This window comes from Microcebus murinus, chromosome 1 (assembly GCF_040939455.1).
Source record: "Microcebus murinus isolate Inina chromosome 1, M.murinus_Inina_mat1.0, whole genome shotgun sequence".
Lineage (NCBI taxonomy): Eukaryota > Metazoa > Chordata > Mammalia > Primates > Cheirogaleidae > Microcebus > Microcebus murinus.
The window spans coordinates 8,871,298-8,888,888 of NC_134104.1; the positions used below are offsets into that span (position 1 = coordinate 8,871,298).

At 45.3% G+C, this 17,591-nt stretch overlaps 1 protein-coding gene across 1 annotated transcript in view; it reads right to left on the minus strand.

The window, feature by feature from the left end:
• Positions 1-17,591, minus strand: part of LOC105881277 (smad nuclear-interacting protein 1-like) — a 106,513-nt gene that overhangs the window by 86,340 nt on the left and 2,582 nt on the right. The window contains 3 exon segments of the mRNA XM_076000457.1: positions 11,112-11,228; positions 12,484-12,670; positions 12,866-13,001. Of these exon segments, the coding sequence (XP_075856572.1) occupies positions 11,112-11,228; positions 12,484-12,670; positions 12,866-13,001 (440 nt within the window).

Here is a 17,591-nt window from a genome sequence, read left to right on the forward strand (position 1 = left end):
TCAGAGATGGAGTCTCACTATGTTGCCCAGGCTGGAGTGCAGTGGCCATTCACAGGCAGTATAATTTCACACTACAGGCTGGAACCTGGCTCAAGCGATCCTCCTGCCTCAGCCTCCTGCATAGCTGGGACTACAGGTGTGCCCCACCACGCCTGGCCCTACAGACCCTTTTTAAGATTTACACTTAAATTTCCCCTATCCTCCTATTAGATGTGTCATGTACCTTTTCACATTCATTCACTCAACATCTGTTTTTACCAAGCGCCTACTTTTTTTACCAGGGCTCAGTGGTGAGGTTGCAGTGGTGGGCAGACCAGCCACAGTCCTGCTGTCACCGAGCTCATGTCTAGTGGCGCAGCAGAGAGTGCCATGGGCATGACAGGGATGGAATAAAGGCCGACCCAGAGCAGAGCTATGAAGGAACCCATGAACATAGGGAACCACGTGAGACCAATGAATCTGACCAATACAGTTTTCTGGGGAGAGATTTTGCACGGAGATTTGAAGGACCAGTAGGAACTGTCCAGATGGAAGGGAAGTTTCAGGAAACAGAGCTCCTGGGGGAGGGGGGCAAGCATGAAAGGGTAAGACCCTTTGACACCCGTGGGCATATGGTTGAAGTCCTCTGGCTGGAACTCAAGGTGGGGAAGTGCCTGTGAGGTCAGATCACAGTGGTATTCTAGACCAGGCTCAGGGGCTTCTTCTCCAGAAGACAATGAGAAACCAAAGTGGGTTTTAAGGTGGAGCTTTGAATTTTGAAAAGATTATTCTGGCAACTGTGGGAAAGAGAGCAGGCCAGGCCAAGGACGTTGCAGGGGGACTAGTTCATGCATCAGATATTGGGCTGTAGCTTGGTGCTGTTGAACTGCAGAGAAGCAAAGAGACCCGGTTGTTTTGTTATATGAGGGCAAATGGACCAGAGCTGGTGATGAGCTGGCTGTGATGTCAGGGAGATGGAGAAAACGGAGCCAAGGATGGTTCCTCGGTTTCCCCCCAACAAAATCAGATACAGGAAGATGCACTGAGTGATACAGAGGAGGAGGGGAAGATGGTCCTGGATTTGGGGAGAAGATCACAAGGTTCGGGTACATGAGATTGAGGTGCCCACGTGGGATTCATGGTTTGGGGATTCACAGGCAAAGTCTGGGCTGGAGATAGAGATTTTGAAGTCACCAGTACATATATAGTCGGACATTCCACATTCTCTGGGCAGGTGCAATTTGATTGGTTGTATTTAAGGAGAGAGATTGGTACTGAGTCTACAATGTTAAAAAATTATTTCACATGCCGGAGTTCTCTGCTGATGAGAGAACAATTGTAAGCCTCAATGTTCTTCAACCCTATCTTCTCCCATGAAAGCAACAAATGACTCTTAGCCTTAAATCAGTACTTCTCAGGAAGTCTTTCCGTGTTTTGGAGAAATTCGTTCCACAAATGATGTCACCTCCCAGGCCATGCCCAAAAGGAAATAATGGTGTTGAGCGTGGTGACAGATGGTACATCTCTTATACCTAGGTATCCTCACATAAGTGGCTTGGAAGTGCCCTGGCTCACCCCCCAACGCTACAGCACTAATACCCTGTTATTAATTGCAAAGGCTGTAAAAACTATTAAGAAACCATCCCCAAACTGCTAAAAAAATGCAAAATACTTATTATTTTTTCAACATTTTCAAGGATCCCCAAACTATTCAATATTTTAGAAAGATTTAGTCCTATATACATCATAAATTTTATTCTAAAAGTTGGGTCATCGATATGGGGCATGTTACAGTTACTGCCACCACCATTACTGGCCACTAGGCTGGACGCTGACTCACTTAACTCTGGTAGGGGGTGTTATTTCTCCCATTTTCCCAGTGGGAATAGTAATGCTTTTAACGGATACAGAGGCAGGAAGTGGCAGGATAAGAACTGAAACAAGTGTGCCTGACTCCAATGTCAATGACCTTTAGCAGATATGGGCCTTTCTTTTGGGGGACTTGATGCATATTTTATTATTTTCTTTTGCCCCACAGATAGTTCACTCTCTTTCTGGAACTAGTTCCATTGAACATGCTTTTGTCTGGCTTCTGCTTTATTGAAACAGTCAAGGTGTAGACTAGCCACCTGAAGAACTGAGCTGTAGGGTTTTTAAGGGGATCTGTCATCCCACTCTCGCCCCCTCCTTTCCCGGACCATGTCTGTAAAGTGCTGCAGGCGAAAGGTGCCGTGCAAATGCTTTGTATTATCGCCTTCATCTGGAACCATGAAAGGAGCAGCTGGTTGGAGATGAGTGAGCTTTTTGCTCTGAAACACTCAATTTTTATCTTTTAGCTGACATGTGTGAAACTGGAACCCTTCCATAGTGAGAGAGAGAGGGAGAGAGAGAGAGAGAGAGAGAGAGAGAGAGAGAGAGAGAGAGAGAGAGAGAGAGAAATCCCTTGTCTCTGAAGGTCCATTGGTTGGAGAGTTTAGCTATTATGTGGGTCTTAATCTCAGGGATGGTAGAGTGGTGGTGAGTGGGGAGAGAGAGAGTCCTCAGGTATTTGTTTCAGTTGGGAAATAAGGACATTTGTTGTGTGGAAATCTAGAATTTACCATACATGGCGATTTTTGCCAAAAAGGCTCCCAGAAGAATGCATTCTTGTTCTCTCCCTTGTCCACACCCACCATTGATAATCAACACCATTTGGGTGATTCTGGAAGCTAGTCTAAACTAGCCGTGCTGCTTAATATTTGCAGGGGTGGGTAGAAGAATAGTTTCTTCATTGAAAACTATTAGAGGAATTTATAGGCTGTCAGGGTGTAATTAGCCGTGAAGGATATTGGCAAGGGCACGGAGCTCACATTCCTTTCTCATCTCTTAACCCTGTCTCCTTCCCTACCTGGGAAGTCCTCCCCACATCCTGGCATTCTTGTGCTGTTCTGCTCTTTGAACCTATGCCCTGGCTTTGTTTTTCGGGGCCTATCTTGTCTTCTTGTCATCCGTGTTTCTACGATCTCTGTTCATCGCTTGCTGCTTTTGTTTCTCTGACCTGCCTTTGCTTAGCTGTGGGTCCAACTGAGCAATGACCCCAGCAGGCTTTCCACCACTGTGCATTTAGGTGTTCATGCATATGTATGATTTAAGGTCTAGAGATATATTTTATTAATTTGCTGCTGTACAAGGTCAAGTCTGACCTACTTAGAAAGTATCAACATTACTTAAGAGAATAGGTTTATTTGCTCATAAACATTTGACGTATAAATATTTGGGGGTAAAAGCTACTTTTAAATTCAAGCTTCAAGTGTCAGGAGTTTTCCTAGGTACTCATCGTGAATAAAACCAAGAACCCATCGGAAATTTTAACCACTTCTTTCCTTTTGGAGGAATGATTTTCACAGGCAATTGGCTATAGGGCAGGGGTGATGGTTCATAGATATTTAGACTCCCCCAAACAGCGCCCTGTACTGAATAGACACTGAAATGAATGCTTTAAAAATAATCATAATTTGGTGGTTCCTGAAAAAGTTAAGTATAGAATTACCACATGACCCATTAATTTCATTCTTAGGTATATACGTAAAAGAATTGAAAATGAGCACTCAAATACATATGTGTACATGAATGTTCATAGCAGCATTATTCACAATAGTCCAAAGGTAGAAATATATATATATATAACCCAAATATCCACTAACAGATGAATGAGTAAAGATTGTCATGGTCTATCCATATGATGGAATATTATCCTGCCAGGAAAAGGAGTGAAAATCTCACACCTGCTACAATGTATCGAAAGCCTTATGCTAAATGCCACAAAAGGTCTTTGTGCTCAGGTTACCATAACAAAACATCACAGACTGGATGGCTTAGAGAATAGAAATTTATTTCTCACAGTTCTGGAGGCTGGACGTCCAAGAGCAAGGTAGTGGCAGGGTTGGTTTCCCCCCAGGCCTGTCTCTGTGGCTTGCAGGTGGTGGCTTCATGCTTGTCCTCATGTGGCCTTTTGTCTGTATGCTCACCTCCCTGATGTCCCTTTCTCTTCTTATAAGGACACCAGTCCTGTTGGATTTGGGCCCCACCCTCATGACCTCATCTAACCGTACCTACCTCTTAAAAATGCCTGTCTCCAAATACAGTCACAATGGGGATTTAGGGCTTCAACATATGAATTTTGGGGGGGACATCATTTAGTCGGTAACAGACACACGTTGTGTGTTTCCACTTACATGATGTATCCAGAATGGGTAAATCCACAGAGACAGAGAGTGGATTGGTGCTTGCCCGGGGGTGCCAGGGGTTGGGGAGCGAGGTGGTGGGGACCAACTGCTTAATGAGTTCAGGGTTTCTTTTGGGACAGTGAAAACATTTTGGAACTAGACAGACGGGGTGGCTGCACAATGCTGTGAATACACTAAATGCCACTGAATTTTTCATTTTAAAATGATTTCATGTTATGTGACTTTCTCCTTGCAATATAGTTTTTTTTTTTTTTTTTTTTTTTTTGAGACAGAGTCTCACTTTGTTTCCCAGGCTAGAGTGAGTGCCGTGGCGTCACCTAGCTCACAGCAACCTTAAACTCCTGGGCTCAAGCGATCCTCCTGCCTCAGCCTCCCAAGTAGCTGGGACTACAGGCATGCACCGCCATGCCCGGCTAATTTTTTCTATATATATTAGTTGGTCAATTAATTTCTTTCTATTTATAGTAGAGACAGGGTTTCGCTCTTGCTCAGGCTGGTTTCGAACTCCTGACCTTGAGCAATCTGCCCGCCTCGGCCTCCCAGAGTGCTAGGATTACAGGTTTGAGCCACCACGCCCAACCACAATATAGTTTTTAAGATGCTGTCTTGACCCAGTTTTGAGGGCTTGGCTAGCAGCCAGTCAGCTCCCTTTTTGGGCAGCTGATTAAGCCCACACTCCCAGCCACTGTCATACTGGGGGCTACTAGCCACTTATCCTAATCATCCCAGGGCCAGGTACCAGGTAACCCTAGGCAGTATGGTTAAAACACACTTCAATAAAAAAAATTAAAACTACAGCAAACACCTACTGAGCATTTGCTATCTACCTAGCAGTGTACTAACTATTTTACATAATTTTATTTTGTCTGCATAACGCCTTGGTGAGGTGGATGATGATTTTTCCACCCATTTTATGAGGGACCTGATTGAGGCCAAGAGAAGTTTAACAGAACACTCTCCCTCTCACAAGCATCTGGCAACATGGTTTCCCAGAGTTGCATATGATGATTTTTGGTTGAAGGTAGAGTTTTTTTGTTTTTTTCCTTTTAATTGCTTCAATATTTAAAGACTGTGGCTCTGCTCTAAATTTGGACAGTGGGTGGTGAGTTGGAGGGTTTGGTTCTGTTTTTAAAAAGGATGTTTGCAAAGAACTAATTCTGGGTGGGTGCAGAGATGTGCTTTCAAATACTTTGGGGATCATGGAATTTAAAGAAGCAGCAAGACTTCTTGGTAGAAGCTCATGACTGGGGGGCTCTGGAGGGCAGGCGGGGTGGTATTAGGACGGGCCCAGGGATCATTCAAGGTGATATCTGGTTCTGAATTCATATTTGACTGGTCCATCATCAAGTTTCCCCATAAATTTTTCATTCCTAAAATTTTAGCATATAATCTCATTGAGTCTGTGAGTAGGGGTTTCAGTGTCTTCAAACATGCAAGCTCTAAAATGTCTGGGCTGATCAGATTTTCATGATTTATTTTTTCCCCCCCTGTGATTCACTGTTTATTATAAGGATCTGCATATCATATCGGGGTACTTTTCCCCTTCTCCATTCATCTGTTCACTCACTCACTCATGTTCTTGCTCAGGCACTAGCTAGCTCACTCACTCACTCCCAGATTGATTGAGTCATTTAATCTATATGAATAATACATGAAAAGTTGCTTGTAAAAATGCAAACAGTGTAAAAATAAATTGAGCAAAATGTGACTGTGCTCCTGTCCTGAGCCTCCTGGGTACACCCTTTTACTCCCAGCCCCTCAGTCGACACCCCCACCCCCCCAATTCAGAGCTGGTGGTTTGGTGCACAAGTTTCAAGACTTCTAGGCGTTTTTATTTGTAGATGGATATCATAAGGGTTTTCCCACATCACATCCATAATCACAGTGGATTTCTTTTCCAAAAATCTTTTAAATATAACTATTAAGTGTTTATTTTACTTTTTAATTTACTTTTAAACCCTTTTTATTGTGCTAGAACTTTGCAAGTGTCAAAAGTGATCACTATGTTGGCTTTTATATTAATACATTCTTTTCATTTTTTTTGATTAATTAATAAAATTGTGTAGCTCTAAATACTATAGTTTGGCCCATTAAAAAAGTTTATATGTATAAAAAATATATATCCATTTTAACTCTTGCTTAACTTATAGTTTTCTCCTCCATCTATTCATTTTCTTTGCAGTTTATCTATTGAGGAACCTGGGCCAGGTGACGCATGCAGTGTTCCCCAGTCTGGATTTTGCAGATTGTGCACTTATGGTGCAGTTTGACATGCTCCTCTGTTTTTTGTCCTCTTATAAATTGGCAGCTGGTTCCAGAGGCTTCCCCAGCTTCAGGTTCAGTCTCGAGGGCTGGCAGATCATAGGTGGGACTGTGCTCTTTCAAGGGCCTGATTGCCCCTTGTTTTTGATGTTGGCAGATGTGATGCATTTTGCCTAGATCCATTCATTCATGGTGGCGGGGAAGGGGGCAGGGCGTGGCGGGGTCAGGTCTGGCCTCTTGGCGGACTGTCGTCCTGGTTCTTTGGCTCCTCATTGGGAAAAATCACAAGCAGGGCCAGTGTGACACAGTGACAACAGACAGGAAGCAATTCTACACAAACAGCTTTTGTTGCAGAAAAGAAGGGAGCTATACGAATCAATAGTACATTCCAGAGAGGAACGGGTCAGTCTCCATGAGTGGAGAAAGACGTTGAGGACCCCCAGGTGGTTTCCTTTTATATTGCCCTGGTCTGGGGAAAGGCTTATAAGGAGATGTGGGGTGCTACCAGATGACTGATATACATGATTGACAGGTGTTCTTGTAACAAAGTTGCAGCTCCGCAGGTGTGTGTGTGCCTCAAAACCTCAAGTTCCTGCTTTTAGTGGTTGTTAGCTGTGTTTTCCTGCAGTCATTCCCCCACCCCACCCCGCCCCAGCTTCTCCCCTCCTGGGAACCATCCTCCTGGCCTGTGTCTGCCACCTGCAGATTTGGTCCCTGCCTAACAGGGGTGGTGAAGAATGGCGATGTTCTAATTCTATCATTCTGTTTTCATTTATTATCTGGAATGATTGCATAAGAAGATACTCCCTCTCATCTACTAATTGGTTATCTAGTGGTATAGCTCATATGGGAAACTAAGACAAATGTTTGATGCTTTTCTTTTAAGATAATATATTGATTTTCAAAAGTTTACCAGCTAGATTAGACAAAATGTTATAAACTCATGAATTTAAACATATTTGATGAGTTTCAACCCATTGAAATTCTCATGCTTATATAGGAGCTCAAGTTGTCCCATCTTTGACCAGGGGTAGCCACTTTGACCAGTGGCTCTTGAGTCTTCTTGGTGTGACTCTAGAAATCACTGGTAGCTGCCTTGCTGTCTTCTACAGTTCCAGCTCATCTTACTGACTTCTTGCCCCAGACTTGGAACCAGCCATTTCTCTAAGAAGTTCTAGTTTCTTAAATGGCAAATGTTATTTCAAGACCACAGTCTGGGTGCTAGGGATGTTTATTGCCACTGGGTTGGTCACTATTAAGGGCTTCTTCAGTGGAGAGAGCTAGGAAAATATATGCACATATGTATGTATGTGTGTATTTACTATCTATCTATGTATCATCTCTATGTTTAAAAATAAAATACCTTGTCATAGTCATTTCCAATTCAAATCCAAGACTACAGGGCTTTTACTTCATCTCCTCTGTAGTATATGCGTATCTCCTTTCTTTCACACCAAGAATCCTAGTTCTCAAGCACATGGAATTAGAATATTAGAATATCCCATGATTGCTCACTAGCTTTATTCCATGGCATGCACACAACAGTCTTAGAACGTCAACATAACACTTTACTATCAATCATGATTTCTGAAAACAGTTGACTGTTTTTGTGCATATGCTACTTTCACTCTCCCTGCATTTTTATGGCTGGTGCTTTGTCCACATTGTTAGATCTACACCCACAGAGGCATCTGTACTGTAAGGTCTCCCTTTTCACCTTCGTTAGTCTTCGTTCTACAAGTAACTACAGGGAATAGCAGTTCAGGTGCTCACCACCTGTCCTGGTGTGGTTGCTCTCTAGCCATTCTGGCTGTCCTGAAGCATGTGGTCTAGTAAATTCTCCACGAAAGTCTCCAGGGAACGATATTTTCTGAGTTCCTGCATGATGACAACAATATGTCTCTGCTCTCCACATATGAAACCTGATTTTGATGAACCTATGACAAATGAATGCGATGTGTGATCCTGAATTTTCTTTGGCTATGAAAGACACTGTTTGGACAATTGGCAAAGCATGAATAAAGTCTGTATAATAGGTCGGAACAATCGTATTGTTAATTTTTTCACTTTGATCATTATATTGTCGTTAGGTAAGAGAATGTTCTTGTTTTCAGGAGACACAACCTTCAGGGTTTGGGGATAAAAAGACATCATGTTTGCAACTTACATTCTATCTACACACACGCACACACACACACACACACACAAATGATAAATGTTAATATTAAATATTTGGAAAATAGAGGTGAAAGGTATATGGGGTTTCTGAGTTCTTTATATTATTTTTCAACTTTTCTATAAGCCTAAAATTATGTCAAAATAAAAAGGTAAAAATATTTACATGGATATGTGTTTCTCAATAAACATATAAATGCATACATATGCATATTTATGCTAGCACCCATACTTTTATGGTACAATGTTTTTGGTCTATTTTATGTTCTAGTTTTTCAAAGATAAGCAGTAGAAACTTCTTTTGATGTTAAAGGATTTAGGCTTGGCACTATAAGATACAGGGTATTGATTATGGATCCAGAAAATATGCAGGGAAGAAAGATGTAAACGTCTTGTTTGGGAGGAAGGAAGGATCCATTGACAAGGCAGAGATACAAAGATTCAATCTGGATTCATCTTGTGCAGATGTCAATTTCTGCCATATTTTCTTGACCATTAACCGAGACCTTGTCCTCCTTCTTCTACTACTTTTTTCCTTTAAAGCCAAATAAAAATTAACAGGACTATTATTATTTTGCATTGAGAATCCCAAGTAGATTTAGAATGGTGGTTTCAAAGTAAATAAACAAGAGACAGATGCAATGGAATTTTGTAACCATAATGGGCTTTGGGGTGTAATAGTTTTCTTAGGCAAGTTCATAAAACATTTTCCCCCCCATACTCTGTCCTTAGGGACTAATGTTCTAAACAGGGAGGACAATTTTCCAGTAAAATTAACTCTCTGCGGACTTCACGGATTTTAACGACATCCCACTTTTGTGCCTGTGCACGTGTGTGTGTGTGTGTGTGTGTGTGTGTGTGTGTGTGTGCGTTTAAGGGTCATATAGACAGGCCGCTGTGTAGCTAGTAGGGACCTCACTGGTGGGTTGTGTTCTTGTCTTGGTGTCATGGGCACAAGTAGGTGTAAATACTTACATTCTTGGAGCTCCTGGATCCCTGTTCTAAAATATTTTCATCTTTTCTAACAGATTACAAGTTCTCTTTAAAAGTGGAAACAACTCTTAAACTTCGCCATTTGGAGGACAGTCCATGACACATGAGTGAGTTGTCTTTAAAGGCTGTTTTCAAGGAAATGGCTAGAAATTCAAAATTGCATTTATCTATGGACACGTGATAGTTGGGTCCTTAGGCCAGCTGACTAAGACTTACCCAGCCTGTCCTGTCAGTTTTTGTGGTTCTGAAGCAATACTACAGACCCCAACCTCAGGTGCAACTGAGTTTTGGAGCATTAGTTGTCAACCCAGCCAACAAAGACAATTTCTTAAAGGCCCTGCTGGCCTGGGTACCTGACACCTCCCCTGCATGTATTTCTATGGAGTGTAGCTTTTCTCACCCTACTCCCATTCTCCAATGCTCCTTACCGACCATCAAATATATGTCTAATTTTCAGGCAGTATTCAAGTACTTCAACCACATGTTTCATCTTTCCTGTCGCACTGTGTGGTATTTCTGCACATGGACACATGTCATCTAAAGCTTTGCTCGGACATGCCCTATCCTTCCTCAATTTCACACCTTTGCTTGCTGTTCTTGGCACCAGAATTCTAATTCCCATTTGTGTCTGCCTAAGAGATGCCTATTCTTTGCCAGATCACCTCGTATGCTACCTCCTTTGGTGATTTCTCCCAATTAGAGCTCACCTTTTCCTTCCTGAGATAGTCTTATCCCACTATTGTCTTACCTGTCCTATGGCATGTACTGTTATCCATCCCTGCATATATCTGGAGGCAGGGACTCTTGTCTTAGCCACCTGTGAAGATCCAGCCATGCCTAGCAGTGTGCTTTGGATGTGGTGGTCGCACAACAAATTCTAGAGGTGTTTAACTGCCCCCCTACCCTGCACCCCTGCCTGCATGTACACTGAGAGGGGTGGGCAGGGTGTGCAGGTGCTGGGAGGAAGCCAGAGAGGGGAGCTGTCTGTGTTGTTTTCAAACATTAATGTCCGTGGACATCCCTAAGTGCTGTCTACCTTTGGCTTGGAGTCAGGTATAATAAAATAAAATCAGCCATTACGAGTAATGCTTTTTAACTTTTGTTGCAAGGCTCACAAAAGAGGTTTGCTCTCCTTGACTGGTGTCAGATGCAATAAATGTAATTAATCTCTGGAAACACATAGATGAAATTACTTTAATCCTGGGTTTAGTTTGTTTCCAACCCTCTGAATCTCCTGGGCATGTACAGCAGACCACCTGGCTCTTGGCCACCGGAGGCACCTCGAGCTCATCTCCTGGGTTTGGGTTTAGGAATCGTGTTTCTTTCTGGGAGACTCGGAAGTGGAAAGCATTGGTCTTTCCACATCCACCTCCTGGGGACTTACTGAAAGAAAGTTTATTTGCCTAGGAGAGGTGACCTTTACTTCCATTTCCAACTGTTCTCACATCTAATAAAAGTCGGGAGAGGACTTGGCACCTGCTTTCTGCGGGGCAAATTCAATGAGACCACAGTCCTGGCAGTGAAAGGCACTGAGTCCTCCATGTGCGTATTGGCAAAGAACTCCTCTTCCCGGGTCACTATGGCTCTGCAGTCCTGCAAGGTAAAAAGCGTTGACTTTAGGAGTCAAGGCATCCTTGGAGTTGGCTGAGTGCAACAGCTCTATTTGGCAAATGGGAGATGCAGGCCAGGTGAACTGATGCTTCTTGCTGGGAGCAGGTCGTGTCTGAGTGACAGAGATTGAGTGACAGAGAGCTGAGAACCAACTCTCTTCCAGGGGCCTTTCCACCTCACAGACTTTTCTCAAACACTTTCCCAAGTGGGACTCTTCTTATGGTCTCACAGATTCCATGGTGGGAAGACTTGCTCAACAAGAGCATGCATTTCTTGCATTCGTTTAACCAACATCTCTGGAGAGCCAGGTACTGTCCAGGTGTTTGGGATACCATGATAAACGAGGCAGATACAATGCTTGCCCTGTGAACGTTCCAGTTTGCTGGAGCAGCCAGATATCAGACAGAATCGTTCAATGAATTTTGATGGGTGCCATGATGCCTGGGACCTCTAGCGGAAGGGTGGCAGGATTGGTGGGGGAGCTGAGTGTATTCCAGGTAGAAGGGGCAGAGCATACGAAGTCCCAGGGTTCAGCCAGGGCTTCCTCTCCGGCTACTGCCACCTCCCCGCTTCCTCTAGACGCCTCCGTGGCTGCGCCGGCTTCTGCCTCCGGTAGCCTCTCCTGCCTGCTGCTGGCACACACGTCCAGCATTCTTTTCTGATTCTTTCCCCAAGCTTTTCTTTATTTTCATGTCTTTGCACATTCTATCCCTCTACTGGAAATGTAAATTGCTTTACATGTGCAACTCGTGCTTTAGGATTCAGCTTGCGATTCGACATCCTGAACTGTTTTGGCAAATTCTCCTGTGTCAGCTCACAGCGCCCTGCGTGTGGCTCCGTTGGACTTTGCAGCCTTTAATTTAATCGTCTACTTGCTTCTCTTATTTTTTCCTTGTTGGCCTGTGAGCTTTTAAGTGGTGGTCAAAGATGTGTCTTGTCTCAGTATGCCTGGCACGTTGCCTTGAACTTCACAGTTACTTCTAGTACAGGTTTGCCAAGGTTTGCCATGTCAATGGATGAAGAAATATTGGCCTCCGGTTCTCCTTACTCTTCTTTCCTTTTCTTTCCCTTGTCCTACCCTCCATCCATCCATCCTCCCTCTCCCTGCCCTCCCTACCCCTCCCTCTCTTCCTTCCTTCCATCCTTTTGAGACTCTATTATGTGCTTGGCCTCGAGCTGCTGTGCTCGGTGGCTGAGTTGGATGGGCAGTTGGAAAAATCATGGTTTGTCACGGTACCTGGTATTGAGGGAGTTTGAACAAGGGGCTCCAGAGCACAGGGGCGAATCTGCTATGCTTGGAGTAACCCTGGACGGCTTCCCCAAGGAAGTGCTGTTTGAGCTGAGTCTTGAGAGATGAGAGGCATTTACTTATTTTCCAGGTGAGGGGAGGGAGCAGGAAGGGCACTGCCTCGGAGGCATCAGGACTTGCAGAGACAGACCCTGCATCCGTGGTGGGAAGTGAGGAGATTACTGTTCAGGGAATGGAGGGCGGGTATGGGTGTGGGGGAAGGAGGGTAGGGAAGGGTGGGTGGGAGGAAGCACGGGGGCAGAGCCAGGTGGGAAGTGCTCTTGCTCGCTTCCCTAAGCAATTTGAATTTTATTATGTAGGCACTGGGCACCCTGAGGAATGCTCCCCATCCTGCGGGCAGTCGATGGGCCTGCCCGCGGTTATCACAAGAGGAAGTCCCGGGTATTTGGTGCTCGCCTGCCCTGTGCTTCCTCGCTCTCCAGTCTCCTTCTCCGGCAAGTCCCGGTCTGGGGACACAGGCCATCGCTAGCACTGGACAGAGACCACCGCAGCAGGAGAGAAGGAAACGTCAAGGCGTGGAAGCTGCACATTTGCAAATATTTGCCACCTTCACTTCCAGAGAAATAGGACTTTTGAAAGGACAGCCCCATGTGTGTGACTTATTAGGCATCTCATTTCCCTAATAATAATCCCCATTAGCCAGACAATCTATTGTTCGGCTCTCACTTGGGTATGTGCTTGCGGAATCTTTCTGTTGCAGAGCTGGCGAAGGGACTCTTTCTTCCCGGGGCTCCTCTTGTTGTTATCACAACAGTGCTAAATCCTCGCTGACTGATTCGAGGAGGCTGTTGAACTTGATAGTGACAATTAGAGAACCGAGTGCTTACATTAGGGGCACCCACAATCCATTGAAGTGCTTTCACTGCATAATTAATCAGGCCAGCTACAATTCTACATCATTGTAATAATATTTACTCTGAAAACTCTCAGTTGGACCGAAGTTTCTATTGCAGGCTCTGCTGACATCCAGGAATCTTAAACTTCCTTTTTGACAGGGAGGTTTATTAGGGCCTTGTCTTGGCAGTCCCAGCACAATTCCTCTCGCAGATGCTCATTGAATTCGAGGACTATGAAGGATTGACATAGGATTAGCGATTATCTATTCAGTTGTTCCTAGACTTGGCTGAACCGCGGAATCTACTGAGGAGATTGTAGACATTTCTGGATTTCTGGGCTTCGCCTCTGGGAGGCTGATTCAGGAGGCAGGAAGGGGGCAGGAAATTGCAGATGTATTTTCTTACACGCCCAGGTTATTCTTCCGGTTATGGGAACTGCTGATCTCATTTTGAGGACACTGAGAGTGACAGGGTTGAAGTCAGTTGGAAGATTAAACCCATCCTGAAGTCTCTGGGGTTCTTCTGAGGGGAGGAGAAACGTATAAACATGGAACCCTGGGAGACACTTCTGTTGTTAAAATACTTTTGTTAAAAGAAAGACCCCACTTTTGACTTACAGGGAGGGCACTTTCACAGTGTTCACAAGAGTGGGTTCCCTGACTGTCCTCGTAGAAACACTTGGGTGCTCGTTAAACATTCAGATTCTAGGGGTCTCCCAAAGACCCCCTGTATCAAAGTCTCTAGGGGGGGCACACGGATCTGTATGTAAATAAACCCTTCTGGTACACACTGAGGTTGGAGAGCCTTTGGGTGTTCTCCCCTTCTTTTTAATCAATGGCTCTGCCTTGTTCTTGGTGGACATCCAGTGCTATTTGATGAGCTCTTTGGAACTGAAATTTGCAAACATTGACACCTCAGTGACCCTTTCACCTGCTTTGGAAATGCTCTACTCTGGTGGTTTCCACCCCAATGTCAGTCTTGGGCAGCTCCCTCTCCTTTCCTGGGCTCTCTCCGCCTGCCTCTCCCGGATCTGTTGCCCACCCTCTTGTGTTTCCCACTGTGAGCGATGACAATTTCCTGATGTCTTCCACCAGCCCACATTTACTTCCCGAGCTTCAGACCCACACGGACAACAGCTGTGGAATATCTGTGTTTCGGGGGTCACATGGGCCTGTTAGCACCCCCATAGCTGGGTGGAGCTCCTGCTCTTTCCCCTGCACCTGGTTCTCTGCCTCCGTCCTGTGTTCGAGTGGATGGAGCTGCCCTTTGTCCAGTCACCAGTCTGGATCCTTCTTACTTCACCTCTAGCCATGAGCACAGCCTGCGGATTTGCACCATTAAATATGCTGAAATCTACTCTCTGTTTTTCTTCACTAGAGCAACTCCAGACCCTCATCTGGGCCTTGATGCCAGCTTCTGAGCGGGTCTCTGTCCCCCCAGTCCTGCTCTCCCCTGTCCATCAGCCTCATTGTCTCCAGACTGATCGAAACATCTGGCCACAGTGCACCTCCCGCTTAAAACCCTTCGAAAATTCTGCATTGCCTTCAGGTGCAGCCCAAGCTCCTCGGTGTGGCGCTCAGGCTGTCCTCCTCTTCTCTCCTGTTCTCACTTCCCCTCCTCTGGACCTTACATTCTGGCCCTCCTGACTCTGCTCCCTGGAGCCTCTGGGCATTTTCATGGGACAGTTCCATGACCTTGAATGCCTTCCTGTTACCGTATCATCTCTCCTCGTGAATCATCAAGGGAGTCCCTAATCACTGTTTTAGCTGCAACTCTGCCCCTCTGAAACCTTGGCTGACCCTCTGGTGGGGTGTGGCCCCCACTCTGGGCACCAGGCCACCTGTCCCACACCTCTGTCCTCAATCTGTGTGTGAGCATTTGTTTGCACGACTTGACTCATCAATTACCTCCGATGCCTGGAATGGTGACTGGCTCTTCGTAGGTACTTAACGAACACTTTTCGAATGAATGAATGGATGAATTATTCATGGTGTCTGACTTTTGGCGTCATATATCACAAACAATCTATGCTTATATTTTAGCCATTCTTCCAATTTTTGAAACACATGTCATGAATTAATGCACTGGCAGTAGAGTCCATAAAAATAACTGTGCATTCTGATTAATTGACTCATGTTACCCAATTAATTTTTCTATTAGGGGCTGAGCCAGAAGCAGGAATTGAAGCAGATACACTGTGGCGTGGGTCAACATTACAACCTGTCCCCAAAGCAGTTGATAGTTAGGGGTTTTAAAAAACAGCCAAGGTTACTAAGCATGACTTCATCTTTTACAACACATTGGGTATTTTTTTTTTTTTTACCAAAGGAAATCATATTTCATCTCAGTAAGTAAGAATCATGCTAATAATAGAAAACAAAAGTTTTTCCAACATTTTGGCTAAAATTTTAGAGTCAGCTGTAAGTAAAAAGGAGCTTGAAATGCGCAAGTGGGCCTATGTTTTCTCTATCCTTTTGTCCATCGTGGCATTGGAGTGAAGGAAGCCCTGAGTGGCTGCAGCCAAGTGCCACTGGCAGGCAGGGGCGCATCAGGGTGAGACAGGTGGAGGGGGAGGGCGTGGGGGAGCACACCGTGTTGCATTCTGGGAAATGATTAGGTTTGAGCCAAACATACGGAGACTCCAAAGTCATGAACGTTTATTGACTTGTCATTCTGAGCCAGGCACGGGGTTTCGTGTTTTATAAAACCTATGCCATTCAATCCACTGTGAAACTCTATGAAGCCATTGCTAATTTCTTAATTTTACAGACTCAGGAACTGTCCATTGATTCCCTGCAGTTGGGGGAGTAGCTAGGGAATTAGAAAACATAAACCTGATTGATCCCGTCGTTGCCGATTCAGGACAGTGCGGTGAAGGTCTCGTCTGATTTCAACAGGGAAGGAGATGCCCCTGCAATTCTTTTGTCCTCTTGTCCCCCAGATCTTGTCCCTTTATTCTCTCAGAACTCGTGTCTCTTGGTGGGGTTCAGAGGAGACCCCCACCCCTTGCCCAAGATGGCCCCGTAGCTGTGTTCGGCGGCCCTGCCGCTCAGCCTGGGACGGCTGCGGTCCCTCTGGGGACAGGCTTGTCGGCCCTCCCCGGCTCTGTCACACTCACAGGGCGGGAGGGGACTGTGGTGTCTGAACTCAGAATGCCCCTTCACTGTATGCCTGCCAGACCCTAGAGAGACGTGATCTGCTTGTCGTCATAGAGTGTCCCGGTGTTAGAGCGGGAGGGCTTTAGGGTCTGATCAGTTTCTCTTATTTTACAGGTGAGGATCTTGAGTCCCAGGGGGTTAAATTGCTCATCCAGAGTCGTGGGATCACGGGGTGTGGAGTTTTGAGTTTCCTGACATGCCTGGGCTCTTGCCCCCACACTGCCGCGGCAGCCCCATGTGCCGAGTTCATGCCCGGGTTCACTGGCACCCCCTTGCCTTCCTGCCAGGCAGACAGGCGGGTTCACTGGCACCCCCTTTCCTTCCTGCCAGGCAGACAGGAGGCAGCATTTTTAGGGATTACAGCCTAATTTGGTGATGCTCTCCCAGCACACAAGGTCTGTGCTTTTGCTTTGAGGTTGAGTTCTTGTCTCCCACGCAGCCCCACAGGATGAGTTCTTATTCATGGTCAGGTCCTAAGGCTCCTTCCTGCCTGTGTCTCCCGCTCCTCAGAGGTCACTTGGGGTTGTGCACAGCATCCCTTCCACGCCAGTCTTCCAACACGCCTTTGCCGAAGCTGTTCTCCCAGCCTTCTTGCTCTCTCACACTCCCTCCTTCTCACTCCAAAAAGGCTTATCTGGCTGTTTTTTATTAAGCACAAACACAAATCATACTACTTTTATGACACCCTCTCCACCGCTTTAGCCCATGGTGGATAGTCCTTATACAAAAAATCCTTGTGCAGATAGAGTGTTTCTCCTTTGCAACCCCACAGTTCGTTGCTAGTTTAGTGGTTTTCAGGTTTGCTCGTTCACAAATGAGATTCCTGGTGGAGAAGAAGACCCTTTCCCTGTTGAGACATGGCAGAGATGGAATGTGGTAGGCAGGAAAACTAGAAATTGTCCCAAGATGAGAACAGCTTAGAGTATAAATTTGTCATGAGCCATAAGTGAGGTTGGGTCTAGAAAGGCCAAATCTGCTGTCAGAAAACCTCAGTGGAAAAGTCAGAATTTGATAAAGCCTCATGTGAAGAAAGGCAAATAAT